General features: G+C 40.4%; 1 protein-coding gene across 1 annotated transcript; it reads left to right on the top strand.

Annotated features, from left to right (window-relative positions):
- Positions 1-920: 920 nt before the first annotated feature.
- On the top strand, positions 921-25,558 carry kank3 (KN motif and ankyrin repeat domains 3). Its single transcript, XM_034531221.1, is given in 16 exon segments — positions 921-1,030; positions 13,305-13,377; positions 14,329-14,411; positions 14,975-16,435; positions 16,438-16,761; positions 17,541-17,631; positions 17,866-17,926; positions 17,929-18,125; positions 18,331-18,421; positions 19,075-19,294; positions 20,062-20,204; positions 22,247-22,300; positions 22,302-22,415; positions 22,417-22,449; positions 24,279-24,371; positions 24,970-25,558. Coding segments are annotated over 14 exon segments (2,982 nt in total). The 5' UTR covers positions 921-1,030; positions 13,305-13,377; positions 14,329-14,374; the 3' UTR covers positions 25,033-25,558.
- The last annotated feature ends 945 nt before the right edge of the window (positions 25,559-26,503 follow it).

The raw sequence follows: 26,503 nt of genomic DNA, 5'->3' as shown, positions 1-26,503 counted from the left end.
GGGAGAAGTTGTGGTGGAATTAGTTGAGTGATTTGGGGCCAATGATGAGGATTTTGGATTTGTTGCTGATGAGTTTGAGGAAGTGTGCTTGCATCCAGGTCTTTATATCTGTGAAGCAGTTGGTGATGGTGGAGTCGGTAGAGGGGGGGATGGATTTGATGGAGATGTAGAGCTGTGTGTCTTTGGCATAGCAGTGGAAATGAAGACCGTGGTGACTTATGACGTTGCCAAGAGGGAGCAAGTAGAGGATGAAGGAGGGGACCGAGTACCGAACCTTGGGATACACCTTGAAAGACTGTGTCAGAGTTGAATTTATTGATAATGAACTGTTGGCGGTTGGAGAGGAATGACTTGACTTACAATTTGTCTTGTATGTTTGTCAGACTACTATGGCATTATTTTTCATGTAATTTTGTAGCTTAAGTATACATGTAAATCAACTTTTACTGTCACACATGCACAAAGTCAAATTTTGCATCTAACCCATTCTAGTATTGGAAGGACAGGAGGGCAGCACCATGGGAGTAGTTTGGGGGTCTGTTGTCTTGCTCAATACTCCTCTATACTCCCAGCCACGACCCCCCAGACTGAGCTACTGACGCTAAAGAACAAGGCTCTCAGCCCAATGCTGTTGTTCATTGACAGCTTATGTTGCGTTTGCTGCATGTTCTCAAATCCTCACATTTCAGCACAAGCAGGTTTTGCAGATGCAAACACTTTTTAAAAATACTATAATTACGTTTATTAAAAATAATAAGCAGCAGTAACGCAAGGGGAAAAACAACAAAATGAAAAGTGGCAACCGCAGATATACGACTAACAAAACGAAACCAATAACAATGCAACAATGTTCCACGTTCGCGTTTTATTTTTTAATCCCAAACCGGAAAACATATTTTATACATTGCGTAACTTGACACAGAGTGGAAGGAGTTTTTTTTTCTTTCCATCTTCTCCTCCCAAACTTTTCTTACCTTCTCCTGAAAGTCATGACAAGTCTCAGTGAGACTGGACGGAGAGACGGCAGAAGGTAGGAAACAGCCCGAGGGATCGATTACCACACACGATACTGACACGTATTGATTAGCTGATTATTGCCACGCTGCGTGAACCAACGACACAACGAGTTACTCTGCGTGTGTTTCACTTATTATGCCTCAAAGTGTCATAAGTCCTCGCTGGCTGCAGTACATCTATGTGTTTGTTGCTCCTGTAATGTTTCCAGGACTTTCAGTGTCCTTCTACGTTTAATATCCTTGTGTGCTTTTTAGCGTTTTTAACTTTATGACATTTTGCCAAAATCCTTTGATTTTCAATGCAGAACTATACTTTCTGTCTTTAAAGTCATATATTTCTATAGCTTTGTATAGCCCTAACAAGTGACTAAGACTCATTTCTATAATTCTATCACTATTATTCTACTATCTCCCTCTTTTCTACTGTCTCTCTCTCCCATTTAGGACTTCTGTTTGCAAAGTGATTCATAAATAAAGTTTGTTTTCCTGCTACTAGAGCAGAAGAAACATCTCTCAGATGGTGAGAGATATTTCCCCCTATTGTCAGAGGCGTTGAACCCTTTAGTTGGTGGAGACCAAATACATAGTAATACAGAGTTAATATTTGACTGGTATTCATTGGGCTGAAACAAACACAACTCCATAACTTCTGGATGTGTAAATAAGCAGCTATGAGCTATATAGCTCAAGATATCAACTTAAAAAGTCATGTCAATGTTGTGTTCACAACTTGTTTTCGCTGCTCCCGAGTGGCCAAAACAAGTCCGTCTTTGCAGGTTTAGTCACAATTAATTTACCACAACCAGCATCTATCTTTCTCTCGAACTTAAACATACTTTAGTTGCCACATGCAGATGCTGAAGAACAAAATCCTAAAAAATAGTATCGACGTTGGGTGTTACCAAACGACATCATTGCAACCTCGATTACATGGGTTTTGCAGCATCGGCCAGTATTGTTCTTTGGGGATCGTGCGTTTTAGAGGTAGAGTGGAAAGGAAGCGACATTTGGTTTTAAAGACAAGTTTGAAGAGCATCCAGTTGATGATTGATGATGATGGCCGCTACTGGTTGGGAGAGTTTCTGCCTCAAGTAACAGAAGTAGGGATGCGATATGAAGCAGATTTTGACTACTGACTTAGTGGATAAAAGGCGAAAGAGAAACCATACATGTTTATTTATTTCGGTTAGGATTGCCAGGAAGCAGAACTTTCACTTTAGCGTCTTCTTGTAAAATGACACAGAAATGAAAGCTGGAGGGGTTTTCCTAATGTAGGCAAGTTGATAACCACGAGACGACCTGCTGTACAAAGATGACATGAGGAAGCAGAGGCTTGTCCTTTGAACCAGTTTTTGTCGCTCAACAAATCTGGCTGAGGGAAATCGTTCTTTCTGCAACAGGACTCTGTGGTTTGACTTACTGCTGTCGCCTCCAAAATAGATTGACTGTCAGTTTATTTGGGGATGTCAGGAGGTCAGTGTTACACTTTGATACTCTGGATATATTCTCACTTGCTCCTGTTGTTATTTGTTTGCCTTAATCCTTCCTAATCTATTCTTGCCTTGCAGAACAGAGCGAGGAGTGTTTATTCAATTAAAACTGAATTCAATTTGGGTGTGTGCTCTTACTCACAAGCTTGATAAGATGCATGCCGTCATATTTTTAGCTCTATTACGAGTGGTTTTATTTTAGCGCCTCTAGACTGAGTAACTCTGCACTGCAGTGACATGAGCGAAGAAAAAGCTGGACTCAAGAAGTCACAATTAAAATGACCATTTTTTCACAGGTGATGTGGTGAGTTCGCCGTCCAAAACAACCCCCGAAATCGCTGCCGTGTGCACACACATTTTGTCTCATTCAACGTCTTCGTTCATATTTTTAGTGTTGTATTTGTTTTGTATTTCTTCTGGATTATTATCCCCTTTACTGTGAGGACAAACACACCTCTGGTTACTTTTGGGGCTTTTGAGACTCTGTCAAATTTGATCTTTCCGTTGCCGTGCTCATAGCCCTTTCCTGTTAGCTCTTTTCAGGCAAACCAGGTTGCTAAACATGGATTTACTGACTTCACCTCACTGGGTGGGTTTTGTATTGAATCGCACAGTTTTTAAGCAGTTTATTGTGACGTCCATGTGAGCTTTAAGTGGGCATTCAGGCGTTGGTTGGCGTGTGTTGTTTCAGATGCAGGTTAGACAATGAAACAGTTTGAGCAACACATGAATTTGTTTCAGAGCTCATCAGATAACAAACCGGTGGACAGAGGATCTGTTACAATATTATAACTATTAATAATTATAACTGAGAGAGATATCATGGAGGCAACTATTTAATCTTTTGTCACAACAATCACAAAGTAAACAGTATGAATACACAGCTGATGCTACTAAGTATTGATATGAATACTTGAATGAATACACCAGGATTGTGGCTTAGCCAACACAGGGTTTTGCCGATGTTGGCTAACGCACTGTGTACATTTACTGAGGCACTGTACTTAAGTACAATTTTGAGGTACATTTCCTTTATTTGAATCATTCCACGTTATGCTACTTTATGCTTCGACTCCATCACACACTATATTGTAATTATTACTCCACTAAATGTATTTAACAGCTAAAGTTACATTTTCATTGTTATATTACAATTTGATATAGTAACACGTTTAGAAAGTGTTGTTGTAGATTTAAGTACTCAACCGTGTATACATTAGTTAAAATATTCCATGTTGAAAAATGTAATTCATCATAACACTCACGGTGAACGTGTATTTGTATTATGAGTACTTTTAATAATCTTACTTTCACTTGTGATGGGGTATTTTTCTGTATTTTAATATTTCTTACACTACGGGTTGCTGGACGGGCTTCAGTGAAATGAATGAGAGCTGCGTTGGTCTGAAAGCCTCCCTGTCAAAGGTGGCCCCCATTTGTTTATTAGTTGAAGGAAGACTCTTGAGCTTGCACTTTTATTTATTTGTTATTAAAGCGGATACACACCAATTCAATAACAAAAACTCCATGAGAATTTAAACAAATAAATGTTTTGCTGAATCTATGTGGTTTATTTACCTTTTAGTTCAAGCGATTTCTTTCTTCTAAGGCAACAATTAGTTTTAAGTGTCAGAGCTGTGGAACCTGGTAGCAGAAGGGTTTCATCATAATTAGCAGGCATTTCGAAAATGGAATTATCACTTTCAGCTTCACGCCACATCCTCTGATTGAAGTGGCTTCCAAATTGTCCTTGAAAGGGGGAGAAGTTTAGTGTGTTTGAGTGAAGTTCCTACATGTAGCTTTAGTTTAGATAGGAAATAACCCCTTGTCTTATTTTGATTGATCCTAATTTTTGTTGAGACCATGTTCAAATATTTTAAAACAAAGGCTCCAGAGTTGACTTCCAGCTAGACGGGAAGTTTACAATACAAGAACACAAAACTGTACACGGTGGAATGTAATAAATAGAAATGACACAAATATTTAATAGTAAAACAAAGGGCCGTTGTTTTAGTTCTTTGTAGCTGGTAGACACTTAAATATTCACAGGGGTTTCTCATAATATTATTTGTCTGATTAGTCTCGACATGTGACTCATGAAACCCCCAAAAAAACAACATAGGTTTTGTTTTGTAGTTTTGTAAATTGAAGTTTGTATTTAATTGTTATCGTTGAGATATCTGACGTCTTTCAAATATTGTCAAGATGACAGATTCATGGTTTTGTAGAAATGTAACGTAATTTAATAATTTAGTTGTCTGATTATGTTTGATTATGAAGTCATTCCTCGTGGCCTTTTGAATAAATTCAATGAAGGGTTTTATATAATTCTGGACAGCGATTAGACTTAAACAGTCTCTTGAGTTAAAATGATACACTGGAAAACTCGAATACCTTGAACAAAAAGAGATATGTCAGATGTGACCATGAAGAAATAGTTTGATTGTTTGAGGTAACTTAAGAGACTATTTAAAAATAAATGGGAGCTTCTCCGAATCATCATTATTATATGTTGAGATAATAAGGTGGCAGGAGGAAAGCAGATGTAGATATCTAGATACTTTAATACTTAAGTGTGGATCTCAAGATAACAGACCACCCTCGTATTCTGTAGTTTAATATTCTGATCGCTTGATTGTCAAGATTGTGTCTTACAGTCGTCTCTCGCCGGAGGCTCTACATTTCTCAAGAGCTGAGTTTGGCGCAAAGATCATGAAAACCATCATAAAAATGCTCAATACAATTTCCTAAAACAGCTAGGCAGTGTAGTTTTTTAAATTAACTTTTTTTTAAATGGGAAGTAAATAGTGCATTTCTTGGGTACGATTGAATACCATCACATGCATGAGGTGCGTTCTAAGGACTGTGAAACCTGTAACAAAACAGGTCAATAGTGTGAATTAAAGGTTATCGTTGACCACTGTGGTCCAATCAGACGCTCTTTCCTCTAGCTATCTCCACTGCCTGAGGAACTCTGAATGAAAAACACAGGGCTAAAAATACCCATGTTCACTGAAATACTTTGGCAGAGCTTGGGAAAGAAGCACCGGTCAAACTGAGTGAGCTGACATCAGGCTGGGAAAACACTCAAATGTACAAATCACTGCTGAATTTTTATACATTTGGTGAATCGGTTTAGTCTCCCAGACTATAATCAATGATTGACAGGTTGTGATCTTGACCCTAAAAAGATCTTTGGCGGGAAAAATTGTGAAAGTACCAGACGGATTTGACTCTAGTGGCTTAAGCACCAAAAAGGTCAGACTCTCTCTCTGCCTGAACTTGACCACTTCTCTCTATGGAAGAACCAAACCACGGCTGCTTTTGGAAACACTTTCTACATGTCACGTGATGACTGAAACATTTTGACCCAATTTTTATTTTTGGATCAAACAATGAATGTTTTTTGTGCGCTAACTAAATAGAGAGTACTCAAACTTCCTCTGATGCAGTCAAGCGATTTAGATGCCTGAGAAAACGCCTCCGAGGGCAAAGTGAGAGTGGGCATTGGACTCCAGTTTAATACTGGTTCTGCAGCACAGAGATCACCTCTGTTCACTGGCTCATAATGGAGGAAATGTTTTGAGAAAGCACCTCTGCCATATGAAAGTCATACACAGAGGGTGAACAACACTGACATGTTCAGTTCCACTGCCGCCACACAAGATGAAACTATCTTTTGTATCTAATTTTATTCTTTTTTTAATACTGGTTCCACCTTCTTAAAGAGTGGCTCTTTAAAAGTCGTAACTAATGGCTTTATTCATCGTTTAAAATAATGTTCTACTCTTTGACAGATCAGTTATATAAGCAATTAAAGAGAATAACGTTTTAGGGGGAACTAATGTTGTAAAAACATTTGTCATTAATAGTGAAGTCATTATTAAAGGCACGAGTTTCTCACTTCCTAATAAGCTGTTTTTTTACAGAAGTTAACTAAAGAGAGTCTGACTAAGGAGAATACCTGACCTCAAGAGAGCCTGACTAAGGAGAATCTGAACTCAAGGAGAGCCTGACTAAGGAGAATCTGAACTAAAGAGAGCCTGACTAAGGAGAATCTGAACTAATAGAGCGAAGGCGTGCCTGACTGAGGAGAGCGCTAAGGAGAGCCTGACTAAAGAGGGTCCTGAACTAGAGAGTCTGAACTAGAGAGTCTGAACTAAAGAGTCTAAAACTAAAGAAAGTCTGAACTAAAGATAGCCTGAACTAAAGAGAGCCTGACTAAAGGATAGTCTGAACTAGAGAGTCTGAACTAGAGAGTCTGAATTTAAAGAGTCTGAACTAAAGAGTCTGAACTAAAGAGTCTGAACTAAAGAGTCTGAACTAAAGAAAGTCTGAACTAAAGAGTCTGAACTAAAGAGGAGCCTGACTAAGGAGAGCCTGACTAAGAGAGTCTGGCTAAAGAGAGTCTAAACTAAAGAGAGTCTTAACTAAAGAGAGTCTGACTAAAGAGAGTCTAAACTAAAGAGAGTCTTAACTAAGAGAGTCTGACTAAAGAGAGTCTAAACTCAAGAGTCTAAATTAAAGAGAGTCTGAACTAAAGAGTCTAAACTAAAGAAAGTCTGAACTAAGATAGCCTGAACTAAGAGAGCCTGAGTAAGGAGAGCCTGACTAAAGAGAGTCTGACTAAAGAGGAGTCTGACTAAAGAGAGCCTGACTAAGAGAGTCTGACTAAAGAGAGTCTGACTAAAGAGAGCCTGACTAAAGAGCAGTCCTGACTAAAGAGAGTCTGACTAAAGAGAGTCTAAACTCAAGAGTCTAAATGAAAGAGAGTCTGACTAAAGAGTCTACAACTCAAGAGAGTCTAAGCTAATAGAGTCTGAACTAAGGGAGAGTCTGATCTAAGAGTGATTAAAACATCTAGTAAATTATTTATCAACTGTTCTTAAACATTTAAACTTATTAGAAAGTGGAACCAAAAAAATATTGAAAAACAGACCAATAAAACTGTTGACAGTGGTTGCGTAACTTAACAGACGAGACAACAGAAAAAAAGGCAAGTCAAAGCCACGTTTTATGAAAGGAGTCTCCCTTTGCAATCGGGTGAGATCCTGCTGGAGATTGTCTCGGTGTCTGCTGCATGGTATCGATATGTTCAATTATGTTTTGTAATGCCTGTCAGACATAAGATTGCCCAAATTTGAGAAGCTAACTGAATCAGTGCTTGCATGGAAAACTGAATTAGAGCCCAACTAACATGTATTTTCCACACAAGCAGCTCCGCGTAATAAAGGTGTGTTCGCAAGAGCTTTGGGAGGACATTTCAAAGGACCTACGTACCCAGTGCCTTGTCATTACCCCGACGCTTTTCCATCAAAGAGATGCTGGACTGGTATAATTTCCACCAGTGAAGGAAACAACTTGATGGTTATACACATATTTCAGTTGTTTCTGGCAGAAAGCTGCTGACATCTGGTCCTGTTCTGTAGTTATGGGAATCAAAACATCTGGAGATGCCAGTTGCTACTGTTGTGAGACAAATGTTGAAGTATCTAGGTCAACTCAGAAGAGACTTTTAGAGATGCATTTAGCTGGTTTTTATTTTGTTATTTGCTGGGCTAGAAAACAAAAGCTGTGCAGAAAGACACATATTTTTAGTTGGAGAATTCAGTTGAGTCTTTTCTTGCATATTTAAAAAGCAGCTTCTACAAAGGTTTAGTTTGTCAGTTTGGGAAAGCAGGCCTGAAAAGTTTGTGTATCCCCACGGAGGGAAAACAAGGTGTTTTAGTCCAAATAGCAAGGTGACATCAGAACTGGAAACTGGCTAATTGGGGAAAACTTGATTATGAACGCTGCTTTGTTTCAGGGTCGTGTGCGGGAGGGGGGGGGGCAGTTGTCAGCCACAGGACAGTCTCAGCTGACTGGATGCTGTGGGAGCTCTGCAAACTGATGCTAACATCATTGTTTCTAGGAAGAAACATATAATTTTGCTATTCTAAGAATATATTCATGTCCAGTCAGGTCATTTTGTTCTGTGGTCGTCTATATTTAATCTTCACTGGATGGAAAACCACAATGCAGTTTTCACAAAAGATGCAGAAGGTTGGTACTGGTAAAAGAGAATATATACTAAAATACTTTTACAATTTGTAGGCCCAAGTGTTTTTTTTGTAGATTGAGTTTGTCAAATGAAGTATCAATTCAATTCAATTCAGTTTATTTTGTATAGCCCAATAGGGGTTTACAATCTGTACATATACAGCAATTGCATTCAGCAACAAACTCATTTACACCAATAGCTCTACTGAGCAGACGCTCAAGAAAGCAGCACACTGCAGGAGCCAAGGACGGATTGTAAAGCAATGCAGACCGAATCCAACTACGAAGTGAAAGCTCATTTGATTATACATCTGCATGAACAACGTTATTCCACGGTACCACATCAGCTGATTCATCATGGCATGCCACTATAAGATATTCAGGCACTTGCCTGAGCCTCTGGGCCGGCAGTAAAGATATAAAATTAAATAAAATAGAAAGGCTACCGTATTTGGCCAGCTTACACTCGTTTGACCCACAGGTGACTTTACTCTGTTTGCCCGATGTTCACAATTGTGGAGGCAGCGCAACCATGTCCAGTTGTTTTGGTGTCCCTCTGGCACTCTGTGCAAGGGAGGTGCATGTATGTAGCAGCGGCGCTGTGGGCATGAACATAGACTTGAATGTTAACCTCTCCTTTGAACACATGTAGAATGTATAATGGTTGAAGTGTCATGTGTGTTGTAGGAGTTGAGCTAACCTGAACACTTTTGCACTTTTGCACAGAGGTGAGCAACAAAGAACCCACAAAATCAGTTCTTACACGTTTCCGTGACAATATTTCTCATGATGTGATACAGCTTTTCTCCAGCAACTATATTTCATTAACTTTGTTGGGGGTGAGGGGGGTTTGTAGTCTGGTGTGGAGAAAACAACGAGGCCTCACAAAACATCTCGAAAACAGCGTTGCCACCAAACAGGCATAAAGCCTCATTATGGAGGCTGAATGGGACGGATTGTGTTTGCTGGAGAATCTAGAAGGAAGAGGAAGGGGAGGCAGGACGCATGTGATGTTTGAAGTCAACCTGATTGTGATTGAAAGAAATAATTTCTCTTTTAATCTGGATACAGCAGGACCCATAATATGTTAGAGATGGGACGTTAGTGTGTGATTTATGTTGAAGAGAGTGTGTGTGTGTGTGTGTGTTTGTGTGTGTATATATGTGTATATATATATATATATATATATATATATATATATATATATATATATATATATATATATATATATAGATATATATATATATATTATGTGACCGAGTGTTACTGTGTGACACTTAAACACTTGAGTCTTTGGCCAAAAGTGATAACACGTTATCTAACCTCCATGTGATGCATCATGTGATGTCGGCCTCTCTGCTGTTGTTTGCTTCAGGGTACCGCAGTGTGTGTGTGTGTGTGTATATGTCCCTGTGTCTCTGTGTGTGTGTGTACGTGTGCATGTGTTTATGTCACACTGGCTCTATTTGTTCAGCTCTCAGTTTTTGCTTGCGTTCTCTCCGGTGTTTTCCTGCTGCCTTCAGGAAGCAGCTTTCAGGACGGCCTGATGGGTTTCCTGGCAGGCCCCCACCCCCAGTTCCTACTGGAAGACAATGGGAGGTCTCCCACAGGGGCATGAAGGGGCTGTGTGTGCGGTGATGAGAGGGATTATTATTGGGGGAGTAGTGGCTTCCCTTTAGGAAACCTGCAGATTTATATCCCTGCAACAGTGAGGTGTGTGTGTGTGTGTGTGTGTGTGTGGTGTGTGTGTGTGTGTGTGTGTGTAGTGTGTGTGTGTGTGTGTGTGTGTGTTGTGTGTGTGTGTGTGTGTGTGTGTGTGTGTGTGTGTGTGTGTGTGTGTGTGTGTGTGTGTGTGTGTGTGTGTGTGTGTGTGTGTGTGCGTGCGTGCGTGCGTGCGTGCGTGCGTGCGTGCGTGCGTGCGTGCGTGCGTGCGTGCGTGCGTGCGTGCGTGCGTGTGCGCACTCGTCACATGTTTGAACACGAGAAGAAAAATTGTATCGGTAACTAACTGTTCTGTATTTACATTCAGACACTAGTACAACATCATATTCTGCAAGATGTGTGCTTTTCTAATATATGTTTTAATCTTAAGAGTATTTATTCTACCTTGTTTCACAGAGACCTTTAGTTGCCGATAGTGCTGGCAGATATGGAAGATTATTGTGTGGCTGCATTGTAAGGAAATGCGACTGTAATATTGACTGAGCAGCTGCAGTTTAAGTTGATTGCAATGTTACATTAAAACTAAAGAATGTCATGTAATCTGTAGCCATGGAAATACAGATGTCTAAGGGCCGTTTAGTGAGTCTGAAGAACAATGAAATCTATCTGTAGACAATAGAAACACAGTTGAACATTAAAATAAGGTGGTATGCCCACAATGTGTTCACTGAAATGTGTAACTGTGAACATAGTCTTTTGTCTGTCTGTGTGTGTGTGGTGTGTGTGTGTGTGTGTGTGTGGTGTGTGTGTGTGTGTGTGTGTGTGTGTGTGTGTGTGTGTGCGGCTCGTGCTCGCGTACATGCGTTTATGGGCCTTTTTGTTATTTTGTTTTTGGCTTGTGCAAAGTGTTATTATGAGCATTGGCACTCAGTGGTGTACTGTGTGAGAGAGTGAGAGAGATATTTGACAGAGTGGCTCTCGGCTGTTCAAGAAGGAATGCAGGCGGCTTCTCCCCGAGGTCTGTAATTTGCCGTCTGTCATCAAATCAGAGAGAAAAACAGAACACTCAAACACATCAATGCTCTGCAGAAATGGATACTTCTCAGCGCTGGCAGCCAAGGTCATCTTTCTGGCTGCTGCTGTGGATGACTCTGAATAAAGTGGCACAAGTGTGTCTTCAAACAATTAAAGAAAAGTTTGACAACTATTTCATGAAAGTAATAGCGTAAATGCTGCCAGATTAGTGCTGTTTAAGCGATTCATTTTATAATACAATACATGTAAATGGACGCAGTTAGTCTTCCGGATGGCCGTTTGAGGGGCATCTCAATCTACATCACAATTATTTGTCATTCGCAATTGTCACTCAAATGTCTGTTAAAAACTTACTAATGCACAGGCAGTTCTCATTATTCCCCTTGTGATCCCAATTGCCTGGATATTTTGTTAACTTTTCTAAACATACATTGATACACAGTTTATGTCTGGTCTCTGTACAAAATAAAAGGTATCTTAGAGCTACTGGGTGCTATAGGATAGATGCATATGCTCCGATACCCGATCAGGTTGCACTGGACGACATCGGAACAGCTCCAATAAAGGGAGGAGGAAAAGGGATAAACAAGTGTCAGACTACCGGCACTTCTGATCAGAAGAGTGCGACAAGGAGTTTAAGTTGCATAAACTGAAGCAGATTTGTCTCAACATCTCTTCTAAATCCAATCAGGCAGGATTACATGCTGCTAAATTTGCACTATAAATAAACCATCTTTAAGTCATGTGACTTGTTTATGAACTTTGGCTTGTAATTGATCCTAAACCAACTTAAAATAACAGTAAACTACCTCCCTCTGACCAACGTAAACCAAAGAGGTGAGGTCAAATTCTTAAGAACCTTTTTGTATAACTTGTGTCTGCAGCACAGAACCTGACAGACACACTGAGGAGAAACAGAGCTGTGGCTGATAAGAAGAGACTGAGCAGAAACGTCGTTATCAGTTAGAGAAGATTAATTAATCTATTGTCCATAATTAGTCTATAATGTAATAATTAGTCCTCAGACTCTCTAAACTGTCTGTCTGCTGCAGTCTGAGACGACACATGGTATGTGTGTGTGTGTGTGTGTGTTTTATAAGTTATCAGTAGTCAGTCAGCTAGAAGGACAACCAGCATGTTACAACAGTATATTTTAGGAATGCGCCCGAGGCTGCTGGAAAAGACATCTGTGTGTGTGTTTGAAACAAAACGAATGACTTCATGTATGTGAGGTTTGTGTGTGTGTGTGTGTTGGGGGGGGGGGGGGGGGGGGGGGGGGGGGGGGGGGGGGGGGGGGGGGGGGGGGGGGGGGGGGCAACTGACTGTACCTAAGTCTGTCTTTGAAATATGAAAACAAATACAGAGTGCATCTGTAGTTTTGGGTTAATGAATGTTTCTATTTTTAAAAGTAGTTTTATGCCCCAAACACACCAGCTTTATATGACTCGCATGCACCTATACTTTTCTCCGTGAACGCATACACCTGTGAGGTTTGTGGCGGTGCCGGTGGATGCACACCGTGTCACCGTTTACGTCGATGTCCTGTTGTCCAGCATCTTTTTCATACTCTATTCTCAAGCTTGATCAAGCTATCAAGCTTGTCACATGATAGCCCATCTTCTTTGGTCTATTAGATGTTTCTCTTCATCCTAGAATGAAATAAAGAAAATACTTGGATTTATGCAAGAGAGAAAAAATATATAAACAAACAGCAGGAATTGATTGAAAGTCTTAAAATTAAGGGCAGAAGTCTCTCTGTGTGGTATTTACACAACGGTGTACAAATCGTCACAAGGTTTCGGCCAGCACAATCCTCCATCAGCTTCATTGCTCCTCTACTGGATTTATTAAATGCCATTCTTACGCAACAGTCATTTGGTGTTTCGATGGTGGTGGAGTGTTTGGCATGTCAGTCCCAAACCTCCAATACGGGTTTAAATCTGGTGAACTGTGAAGGACATAACTTCAATATGCTGTAGCATTTCCTATTTGTACAACTGCACTGTGATATGTTTCTGACGGTGGATGTCTCTCTCTCTCTCTCTCTCTCTCTCTCTCTCAGGGCTGAGTGGAGCAGGAAAGAGGAAACCAGCCTGACCTCCAGCTGTATGAATCGCTCACTGAGGGGTTGTGAGGTGAACTTCTCTTCAACACAACAGCATTAATTTTAAGTAAAAATCTGTCATATTTAAGTTAATGTTGCCTTCTTTTCTCTGTACTTGGTGTACAGTTATACAGAAAGTGTATCCCCCTTGCGGTTACCTGTGCTCTTTTCCTGAATACCCTTTCAGCTTTGTTTATTCTATTGAGACTTTTTTAACCTAAAATGATGAATAGCAGAAAAGTTCAGTCGCTGTCAGAAGTCTATGCTTTTTTACGGCAAACTACAATTATTTAAATATTTAAAAGTTGACTTTTTAATGTTGGGGAATTCTCGTGATTCTTTTTTCTGTGTCTTAAAACATGGACATTATTCCCAAAGGAAATGATAGATTTCCCGGTGCAGCAGTATGTGTCGGGTTTCAGCAGTCTTGTGGTGACAAGAATCCTGTGCTTTCTCCGTGGAGTTGGATGGTATGATGCTGTCATTAATGGAGCAGCTGTCTTGTGGTTTGTGAATAGTGTCCAGCTCTTTGTTCTGAGGTGTTTGCCCTGACTACCAACGTCACTGTGTGTCAGAAGTTTCTGTACATTCACACTGAAACTGAATTTTACGCATGTGTTGTATTTTGCATTCTCAGTGATTTGTAATTACTCTTATAGTTAAGAAAGTTTAGAGGCCTACTGTAGAGATCCACACACACACACACACACACACACACACACACACACACACACACACACACACACACATCAACGATGATGATGTCAGGCTCAATATACTTCCAACATCGCTGAAGTCACACGCATTAATGAGCCAAAAGAAAACAAACTTCTTAGGGCGTTTCTGCACTTGGTATTCAGTTTACAACGTTTCAAGCTATGTTTCTAAATTTTTTTCTTTGAGAAAAGCACAATATCAATTGGATGTATTATTATTATTATTATTATTATTATTATTATGTCACTTTGTTTACTTTCACTAGATGTTTATTTGAAGCTGCGTGTGCTGAAAGGTCCCAGTCCTGAAAAATGACTCAGTCAGTGCAAGTTAACCCAAAGCTGCCCGGTAAGAAACTCCATGAGGATGCCATTGTTTTTTTGTATTTCAACCTCATATCCCAATTTCATTTGTGACTGTAAACATATCTAGACCTCTCTGTGAGATGAGGTTGAACTTGAATTAAATGTATTGTTGTAATAAATCAAATGGACTTGGTTTAAACTGCCAGTAGCATGTTTGTGGAGTTTACCACATTAAGATGGCTCAGCTGTAATAACAATGATGTTTAACCGCAGGAAACTAAATATATTTGAAATTGTGTATTTATTTAGCTTGTAATGTAAACACCACAGGTCAGACACTTTGTACCTTTTTTTGTATTTTAATTATTATCTCCAAGCCAGGAGACACGGATGTACTGCAAATAATGCAGTATTTATTAATAGTAATATAAGAAATAGCCATTCCAGTGACATAGGAGACTGGAAATCACATTTGTTAGACCTCAAGAATCCACCCAATGCCTGGAAAACACTAAATGTAACCATAACTTGTGTGTGCGCCACAGACCATATTTAAGTAACTGGGATAGTAGCCATATTGTCTGGTCACATGTCCTCTTCTTTCAGATCTGGGCTCTCCATTCATCTACTCCAATCGGGAGGAGGCTGACCAGTCAGGCTCCTACTCTGTCCAGACGCCGTATGGTTTCCAGCTGGATCTGGACTTCCTCAAATATGTAGAAGAGATAGAAAGTGGGCACAATCTCCGTCGGGCACCCGTTGGTTCCCGCCGCTCTGGCCGAGGGGTCAAGCTCTCCCAGAGGAGTGTGGGGGGACGTACCAGTGGCTGGACATCCACAGAGTCTCTTGCATCCCCGGGCAGTGAGGATGGCAGAGCTCCTCCGCTGCCACCACCACGCAACCGCCTTGGGTCAGCACCCTGTGAGGGGCTCTGTCTTTCCCCTGTGACCCTCCTCAATGTTCCTCCCCTGTCTGCCGGAGCCAAAGTGCCACCTCCTCCACCACAGCGCAACCCCAGAGTGGAGCGGACTCTTCTTGAAACCAGCCGGCGGCTACAACAAGAACAAACCCACCAGCACCAGAATGGTGGGCGCTTCCAGCTCGCAGATCCTCCAAAACAGCTCTTACCCCCGTCATCCACTCAGCCGCTGCACAGCGGCTTGACGAAACCCAGTCCTCAGACCTCTGGGCGCAGCACTCCAGCTGTTGGCACCACAATGACTCCAATCCCACCCAGCCAGCTGCAGACAGTTAGAGAGCAGATGGCAACAGCCTTGAAACAGCTGAAGGAGATGGAAGAGAGGGTAAAGGGTGTTCCTGCACTTGAGAGAGAGGTGGCCAAGCTTCGTGCAGAGAAAGACATGCTCCTGTTAGCCCTGCAGGAGGAGAAAGAAGCCAAGGAGGTGGCCCAGCAGAAGCAACAGTCCACAGAGTCTTTTACCCAAACCACAGAGGTTCCTCAAACTGACCATAGTACCCACAGTCGATTGACAACACCAATCTTACCTGGACATAAAGGCCTCGGAAAATTTGGTGAGCTGAAAAGGCTGACTGAAAAATTTGAGGGGAAGGAAGGGAAAGCTCCAGAACCTTCATCAAAAGTGTTAGTTAAAGCTCCAGAAAAAGTGTCTGTTGAGAAGAAATCAGTGGCTGTTGGGGGTGACGTGCCAATGGACTCTGTTGTTTTCTACTACAGCCAGGGTGTGAAAGATGCTTCTGAGGGCACCGAGGTAAATGTGTGTGATAAAGGCTCAGGAATAGAGGCCCCTCTGGTTCAAGAGGAAGGAGTACAGGTCAGTGTGGAGACAAAAGAGGCTGAAGTTTGGGTTATGGAGTCTCTACTTGGGCTGACCAGCGAAGCACAGCGGGAGATTGATACCTTACAGGACACCATTAAATTCCAGCAGGAGTCCATTGTGGCTCTAGAGGACCGATTGAGTGTGGCCGACAAAGACATGGGGATCCTTAAAGTCCAGATGGAGGAGAAAACCTCTAAAGTCACATTTGAGAAGGGGGTTCTTGCCAAACCAGACATGGCGAATGCCCAGGTAGAGACATTGACTGCTGTATTAAACATGCTGCAGTGTCGTGCCGTCCTGAGGTGAATGATGCATGTGTAGGTGAGAACTTAGCAGCAGATCTGATCGAACAATTCACCCAGACTGACACTGCAGTGATGACAGCAGAGCTCGCGCCTGTAGAGGTGGTCAGCACTGGGTGCCAATGGGAGAACTTGTTTGAGGAAAAGATGGAGCAAAAAGTTACTGTTCTTAAGAAGAGACAGATGACCATCGCTGAATACAAGGTCTCGCCAGAAGAAGAGGTGGTCAGTATGGCTGAGAAGAAAGAGGAAGAGCATGGAGAGAAGACTGCAGCCAGCAACACCAAGACAGGTGAGAACTTATTCCTTTAGCTTCATTGGAGGGTTGAACTTCATTTGGGCCAAGACATCAAATGTGTTGTTGTATTCACAAAATGTGTTAAATGTAGAATTCTTTGTCTTCATAACATTGGTGCAAAAATATAAAGCAACATTAGTAAGTGTGTCCCGGGGCACATAATAGAGAGGGAATATAATTTAATATTCATAACGAGTGGAGCATAATGTGGAGACGGTAATAAAGTAATTTCTTTATAATATCAAATACGTTCCCTGAAACGTCTAACTAACTATAACTACAGACTATGTAATCTGGTACTAGATCAAAGGGAAATAGGAATGTGCTTAAAAGAACTGTCTCATTAAAAACCACGTCATTATATAAGTCCTTGTTGTAAGTGGACACTTATACGCTGTTTGGTTGCGGGCAATCTCACATTTCTTGCACAACAACCTGACCTGACTGACTCACTGGGTGACACTATTATTAATTATGAGTGTAACAATTGAAATATTTCTCTTTTTTCCCCCAATGTAAATTACTGTTCTTTCCATGAAATTAATTATTCAGAAATAGCTGAAAATAAGCATTGCCCACACGGATATGAAATATATTTACTAAAAAAAACACAATTATAATGATATAAAGATATGGTACCACTAGAAAGACAAAAAACGAGGCATACTAAGATGGCTCCATCCTCCAGCAATGGACTGATAACATAATTTAGTTGGCATGTGTGAGTTCTGTGTTTCTCTTTGTTTGATCCTCGGCTTCCTTTATGGCAACAGGGATGCTGAAATCAATCATGAAGCGGAAGGACGGGAGTAACCCAGGCGAGAAGAAGAAGAGCCTGCAGTTTGTTGGCATTCTGAATGGAGGGTGGGTAACATGAAACCGTAAATCATTTTTTACCGCAGTCAAAATGAAATAAGAGCAGCAGATATTCTGGAGGTTGTAAATAACACTTTGTCCAGAACACAAGTTAGACCTGGAAGACACAAAAGCCTTTTTACTCGCTAACCTCAGTCTTAGTTTCCAAAAAAGCACCGTAAATATAAGTCATAAATGTGCCATAAGTTGCTCTGTATACCAGCACATATTTGTGTCTCCCAGGTATGAATCTACATCCAGTGAAGAAGAGGAGGAGGAGGAGGAGGAGGAGGAGGAGGAGGAGGAGAAGAAGAAGAAGAAGAAGATGGGAGTTCTTCTGGAGAAAGTGCAGAAGGCGAGTGCTTGGACAGCACAGAGGAGGATGAGGCGGCTCTGGAGGACGAAACATCAGAGGAGGAAAGAAACATCAACCTGGACGAGAGTGACACTGATGAAGAAACCCTGAGAGCCACAAGTTATTCATGTGAAGCTGTAAAAGAGAAGTATGTTGTAACTTAAAGTATGGAATAATACATGTTCTGCATGGGTGTCCTGATTAAAGTGTAGTGCTGTAAATGTGAATGCTACCAAGAGCATGTTGCCTCATTTAAATACACACACCATTGTAATGCAGAGAAAGATAAACTAGGCACAGAAAGTAGACATTTTTGTTTTTGTTTTCAACTTTAGACATTTTTGTGTTTGCAGATTTGAGCTGAGCTCAAAAATGCGTGAAGCGTGCCTCATTCTGAAGAACCACCTGAACGATGACATCAAAACACTGAAGAGTAAGGAAGTGGTGCGTCCCTGCATGCTTCTTCAAACTCTTTATTACTCAGTTACACATTTAAATTCACCACTTCAGTTTGGGAATTGTGCAAAATCGTAATTTGTTAAAGTTGATGAAAGCTGTGTTTTCATCGTAAACGGATACTTTGGCACGAGCACACATTAATTATAACAAATATAAGCTTAATTTAACAATAACAAGAGTGTAAAATGAGAAACGACTCATGTTGACCAACAGTGTACTTTTAGTACAAAAAGTAAAACTACATATAATGCAGAATGGCCCATTTTAGATCATTATTGATGCATCAATGTGATCATCACTGATATAGCAGGTAAAGGTGGAGATAATTTGAACTACTTTATATACTGCTGGGTAGTAGGAATCAGTACGATCTTAACCAAAATACTTTGTAATATTAATCTGAATATGAAAAAAGTAACTAAAGTTAACAAATAAATAAGTAAAACGTCGGATTAAATAGGATTAAATTAAAATAATCAAGTACAAGCACTTCAAATTTGTACTTGAGCACAGTACTTGACTAAATGTATTTTGATACTTTACTACAATACAGCTTTATCACTTTCTACCTCCAGATGCTGTGTATGTGCGTAATGTATACTTATAGATAATATATGACTTCCCCCTGTCGCCTTCAGCTCTCCAGCACCCACACCGTCCAGCTTGAGTGGTTCCGTATCTCCAGCGCCAAGACGGCTCAATCTTCACGGGTCTCAGACTATCTGATGGCGTTCTCTGAGGTGTCGTCGGCGCTGCTGGAGCATGTCGTCAACATGACTGACGGCAACGGCAACACGGCTCTTCACTACAGCGTCTCACACTCCAACTTCGGCGTGGTGGGGTTGCTGCTAGACACAGGTCAGCGACCGTCTGAAAGTATCCACACTACACATTAAAATGGTTTATCCACTCATTAATCCAACCAATTATTAGAAAGATGTCCAACAACGGACCCCACGTCTGCGAATTGATGGGAAGAAGGGAAGGGTCCCCATCAGACACATGGCGGTGTGTCCTTGGGCAAGACACTTAACCCCAAACTGCTCCCGCAGGCTGTTCCTACGGTGTGTGAATGAGTATGAATGGTGGCACCTTGCATGGTAGCTCCTCCCATCAGTGTATGAATGGATGTGAATGGGTGAATGATGACATGTAGTGTTAAAGTGCTTTGAGTGGTCGGAAGACTAGAAAAGCGCCGGACAAGTACAGGTCCATTTACCATTATTGGTCTTTTTTATTTTTTACCAGATTTATAAACATTCACATTTCTCTACTCAAGACTTTAAATATTGTGAACGTAATGTTTGTCAGATAAAAAACAAAGTAGCTACATATTCTTTCTTGTAGTGTTGTAGGTGTGTAAGAAATACTATACTTAAGTTCAGTTGATGTTGGAGAAGCTAATATTTATATAAGCCCTATAAAACCATGTGAAACAGATAGTAGCATATAATATCTTCTGGAATACTATGTTGTACTGCATTCGCCAAGCAGCTAGGTGCACCCTACGAGCAACTGAGTGTAAATGCGTGTGCATTTATATGAAAGTAGCGATGGGTTCTGTATATCTGTGCACTTGCATATACGCTTCAAAGCACGGTAATAAAAGCATGTGCTCACTGCAGGTGTGTGCTGTGTGGATAAGCAGAACAAGGCCGGGTATACGGCCATCATGCTGGCGGCTCTTTCTACTGTGAAGGAGGAGGAGGACATGGCTGTGGTCAGGAGGCTCTTCAGTCAGGGCAACGTCAACGCCAAGGCCAGCCAGGCAAGTCATCATCATCAGTTCATCCCATTGCATCGGAAACAGACACACACACACACACACACACACACACAAAAACTGTGAACTGCTGCTTGTAGACAGCTTCTGTTTGTTACTCCTTCAATGTTCAATGTCCTTCCTCTCATGTGCATGTCTTGAATATGCATGTTTACTTGTAACAGCTGAAAGACTACAGTTGTGTATTAAAAAGGTATCTCCTGAGCAGTGTGAATAACCAACGTGTGTGCAGAGACAAGAACAGAGACCTACTGTGAGTCTGTCAGAGACCTACTGTGAGTCTGTAGTGGCTCCAATAGCCTGAAGCATTTTAGCACTTAGTCAGTCTAGGCTCAGCTGGGCTCTTTAAAGTTGCACCGATTTAAATCGTTAATGCGAAAACATTCAATATAAAACCCGACATAGGATTAAGTCTATATATTTACAGCCAAATAAGAACGAGTGTAAGTGAGGTGATTTGCTCTTTTACTAGCATTACATTGGATGGAGCTTTTACAGAATTCCTTTGTTGAATCTAAACTTGGTTTCTAGTGTGTTCAAACACAAGAAAATACATTTGCAACAACACAAAACCTCAGTCAACGAAGTTCAATGTGACTTAATCTCTTATTAGATAAGGCTCGACAGAAACCAGGTTTTTTATTGTATTTCTACTTGATTCCTACTTGCTAGTTTTGAGTGAAGGTAAAAACGGTGTTCTGGGGATAAAAGCCTCTTTGTTCTCTGTTTACGTGGACGGGGGAAGTGTTAAAAGAGCATGTCCTGTGTTGTAAGGAAGTTCTTTATTCAAAGCCAGATGAGTAATTGGTTGCAGGTTCGATTGCGTTAGAGAAATGTGTAGCCTAGCGTGACACATTTGTGAGAATCTGTTGCCATTTAGTTGGTTTCATCTCACTGCTTGATTAAATCAGGTTGTGTGGTGTTGGGGTTTGAGCCTGACAGGGCTCTCGCACCCGCCAAGTCATAGGACTCTGGATTTATTGCCAGTGATGCTATAAATTCAATTACTGCTGCTTGTTATTGTTGCTGTGGGGAACAAAACACAAGGCATGCAATGCAATGTTAAAATATGTGCCCTGTTGCATGAAACCACTTTGGCCAAGATAGCGCTTAAATGTGCCGTTTGCATAAAATCACCATAATGGCTGTTGCAAAGGAAAACCCTTTGATCTAAGAGTTTTCCCTTTGCTACTATTCCCTTATGTGTTGCAAGAAGGTCCATAGGAACAATTTTCCCCAGACAATTTAAAGGGACCCATAACAGTCTCTTAAAAGTGGAATAAACAGTTTTCTCAAAAGACAATGGATGAGTTTATGGTGAATTGACGAGGAGGAAAAGATATCGAGACACATTTTAGGGACATTTGGGAAAAAGCCACTGTACACTGAGCAAATGCGCAACTTGTTGAATATAGATGTGACTGTTAGGCTACATTCAATTTATATATATATAATGTATGCTATTGAAACATAATTACCTACGAAGTGTGTGTATATTCAATCAATCATTCATTCAAACTTTATTTCAGACTCTGGGTCCAGATAAGACAGAACATTAAATAGAATAAAATACATACAAAAGCACAATTAAAATACATAGACCTACAAATGCCTTATAAATAGACAGCTGTACCAATGTCTCCACAGCTGGGACTGGCAGCGTGTAGAACTAAACTGTATGTTTGATGAAGCCAAGATGATTTCATTTTCAGAGTCATTAACCCGGCAAGATACATTTATACATAATAATTCTTAAAACTGTTTGGAAAGTATTAACTCCTGCAGCCACAAACATTTCCCTGGCACTACTCCATCTCGGTCTCTTCAGTAATATTCTCATGGCGTCATTATAAGCTACTTGAAGACTCTGTATAGACTTTCTTTTTGTAATTAGACCACAAGTGTGTGGGGCAATATTGATCAGGCTGTAAATGGTGTAATTTTCAATAAATGGGGCCTATGCAATAAGACAAGCTCTACAAAACGGTTATCCTCTGAGGAAGAAATGTCATTCTTTACTTTTGCAGGCGGGCCAGACAGCATTGATGCTCGCTGTTAGCCATGGTCGGCAGGAGATGGTCGCGGGCGCTGCTGGGGTGCGGCGCTGACGTGAACGTGCAGGACGACGAGGGATCCACGGCTCTGATGTGTGCCAGTGAACATGGCCGTGCTGAGATTGTCAAACTGCTCCTGGAAGCAGCCTGGTTGCGACATATCCATTGTTGATAATGTAAGGCATTTACTTTTCGCTGATCCAATTTAATTTACCCTGAGCTCACAGAGGAGGCCGACTGTTGGATCTATGACTGCTAAACCATTGCAGGACTTTCTCGTCTGGGATTCAGCTTAATCTGCGCTCAGGAAACGGCTCCTCACGGGAAATTGGTCTCAGCAGTTTTCCTTGTTGCATCTTTTTCCGCCTCTCTTATTTTGTGTTTTTCTCCATAATAAGATAGACTGAGAGCACAAAGAGACACGATCAGATTAATTTCAGCTTCCTTCACCTTAAAGCAGTTGTTTACGGGAACGCAGTCACAGGGCTACTCACAAGCCTCGAGGGAGGAATTAAAATCCCACAACTCCTCTATTCACAACCGCAGATTTCAGTCACAACATGAATTCTCTGCATACTTCATCACCTCACCCATGTATCAAATTGTTGTAGATTTAGTTTCCTTTTCTCAAATAGTAGAAATCTTCCCTTGAACCAAAACTCTTGTCATAGCTGCTTGTGACATTTCTCGCTTTGTTTTTTGTTAATCTGCACAGCGATGTGTTTTAATTAGATTTCACAGACGATTGGTCTGAATGCTTGAAGAGAGGCCAGGCAGAATGATATTTGAGCGGTCACGTCCTGTGCCATGAATGAGTTGACCATTCAGTGCAGGCAGCTCCTGGATTGTGTTTCACAGCTGGACCGAGAGGTTGGACTGGGGATGGAAAACATTTGGGGAAAGCCCCCACCTCTGCTGTACTGTGAAAACACAAAACAACATGTCAACCATGACTATAAGAAACAGTAGTGTTATATGTACAAAGTAGTGTGCAGTGCCAACACTGAACTTTATTCAGTTACATTTTCCTTTTATGCATTTTTGTGAAGGTATACAACTTTTGGTTCAGTATTCTATGAATTAAATAATTTCTGTGAATTGGCTTAATACTGTTGACATAAGTCCAAGTCTTTGGAATATAAATGCCAAAGTGGTGAGAGGGTTAGTGAGGGTGAGCCTCCCGTGCGGTTTCTCAGTATGTTGTGGACAAAAATGGAACGGATTGAAAACTTTGTGCCAATGTTGAATTGAGTGAATACATTTCTCCAGAAACTGAGAAAGTCAAATAGACTAAGCCCTTGCCAATGGCTTTTAATGGATCCGTCTAGTGGTCACGCTCCCTACTGATATCAATTGTATATACTATAAAAACAAAAAAATATAAACACATAAACGTGAACAAACGTTTAGATAAGGACGAAAAAATCTTAATTTTGTATCAAGATAACTTTCTGAGCAGGACATTTTAAAGAGGAGAAAAGAACATGTTTTTCGTGTGCTTTTCTATTATCTCCTCTGTACTGAAATGTACGAAACCTGAAACGGTTACATAACAAACGATGGAATCTTGTGTACCTTTACACTTCCAATATCACCCACAACATAATGCACTGATTGCAGAAAAGTAAGTCAAGCACATTTTAAGCTGTAGAATAAGATTACATTTCTGGTTTTCAAACATTACATGAAACCAAACTTACCATTTATTTCTGTAATTGTACATTCCCTTCTATTACATCAAGCATTCTGAGGATGCAGGATGAGTGGATGTTGGGTTTGTTTACAGGCCAATCTTGACCTTACTAAGGGGAATGAATGAGCCCCAACATCCATCACAAGAGTGATGTAACACCTCAAGACAGAGCTACAGTCTGTGTAATGTGGATCACAGGGTCCATCTCAAACTGTTAGGTTCTCTATTCTCTTTGTTTTAAGGGACAATAAACTCACTTTACTCCGCTACTGCATCTGTTTCTCTCTCTCTCTTCCGTCTGTAGGATGGCAGGCAAATGCTCTGTCCATCGCACTGGAGGCGTCTCACAATGACACAGCTGTGCTGCTCTACGCCCATATGAACTATGCTAAGACCCAGCCTGTGGTGAGTCCTCCTTCCCACTGCCCCCTCCTCTGTAGAGATGGGGTAGTCACACTTGTAAAAGAACAAAAAGTAACAGCCTTATGTAGAGTTCAAGTATGGCCATTATTTTAGCCATATGCAAAGTCCCCATTAGTTTTAACTTTTTAGCTGGAAAGTTAATTATTTGGTTTCACAAGCTGAAAGGTTAAAAAGCCACCGACTTGTAATCTGCTGGGGAAATGTAAGCGGGCTGAAGTTTGTGCCGGTCACACTCACAACATAACTGTATAGTGAGCAATGTCTGTTGTATTTAAAAGTGGGTCAGGTCAGTTCCTCCAGCACTCCAGGCTTCAGTGGGTGTGAGCAAGCACTGACTGAAGGGCACTGCTGCCCCCTATAGGAGTTGTCAAGCTCCTGTGGATTATGTTTTCTGAATAGTTATTACTTCAAACTTACAATGTAAATACCATTTAAAATTATTAACACAATTAATAAACCATTAACAGTCAATAATGACTGAGTCTTTCCATCAAGATGTAAAGCTCTGAACCCTTCAAACTTAAATAAATATAATTCCTTGCAGAATAATTACTTATTTGATGTGTTTGATGTCTTTCAGGGGAGTCCAAAAGCCCAGCCAAGGAGCCCCACCAGCTCCCACAAGTCCTGGCCTTCAGACTGAAAGAATCATGGTGTAGACTGACGGACCAGCAAACATAACTGGATCTGAGCTGTGAAAAGCTCCACTGGAATTTACTAAAACATACATGTATTTATATATTGCCATATGTCCTGGATTTTATAAGTATTGTTAATATGAGAATATTATTTTTCCATAAAAGTCGTGAATGGTTATATAATATACTAGACTAATAAGAGCTCCTAGCATATCGAAATGAGGTCTCCTACGCTTGTTTTTTTTTCTGTTATGGGAGGTGAGACCATCACATTAATTATTTGCACTCCACTAATAATGTTACTGTTCAGAGCAACACACACCGGTAGGATATGGTAGCACATAAAAACACCTGCAACCGTAATTGTCTATGTAAGCACACACACTGACATCACATGGCACGACGACACAGCCAGTGTGTGTTGCCCTCTGCTCTTTCTGTCCTGCCTTCGTTAACTGATCCGTGAACCTCTCCACCTTCATAGTCTGCACTAACTGTCTGTGCATTTAATGTTCGTAAACATATATCTATACATGTATAAAATCATGTCTGAAATAAACATATTTACATGAAAGTTGATGGAAAGCAGTTGTTTCCGCAAACACAACAAACATGTTTTAAATGATAAACTGCTGTTTGCACTAAGTGAAGTTCACAAAGACTATCTTCTCATGCACTGGATAAACTAGTTAGTTTGTGCTTGTTACAAGCATTTGCAATCCAAACTCAGTGTTCAGCACGCTAACAGGTCGGTATGCTTATTGTGTATTAATCATAATGTTACATTCCTACCTGGGCTGAAGTCACTGCATCTGAAAACACAGATACTTATAGTTGATTATTACAAAAGATTAAAACATTTAGAAGATTGCTGCGTCTTTAGAAAAACTAAAAGATCACTAAATGCAAGTAATTACAAGATTTGTTAGTGGCGTGTCCTGAAAATTATACATGAAGCTGTGAAAGAAGTATATTTCAACACTATCGCTACTTTCACCTAAGTAAAAATAAAAAATAGCTTTAAGTATACAAAGTTATAAGATATAAAGATGCTAAAGTAACACAAGTATAAGATATGGTTCATTTTAGAATCATTTTAATATTGAATTTTCATTATTGATGCATTCATGTGTACATCACACAGTAGTAGATCACACAGTAGTGTAATTTATGAGGTTAGATTTTGATAAATCAATAAGAAATCTGGATCTACAAAGTACATCAGGTATGCCATGCTTGTAAAGTAATACATAAGTTAAGTTTATTATAATATGCATGGAAATGTTCTTTATGAGATATATATATATATATATATATATATATATATATATATATGTATATATATATATATATGTATATATATATATATATACTTTATACATATGCACTTACAACACAATCAATTAGCAAACACATATTTTCAATACACAGTACTTAAAACAAGAAACCAATATTTAAATATATACCATGCTTTAT

This window comes from Cyclopterus lumpus, chromosome 4 (genome assembly GCF_009769545.1).
Source record: "Cyclopterus lumpus isolate fCycLum1 chromosome 4, fCycLum1.pri, whole genome shotgun sequence".
In the NCBI taxonomy this organism is placed as follows: domain Eukaryota; kingdom Metazoa; phylum Chordata; class Actinopteri; order Perciformes; family Cyclopteridae; genus Cyclopterus; species Cyclopterus lumpus.
This window is presented reverse-complemented; position numbering and strand designations above follow the sequence as displayed.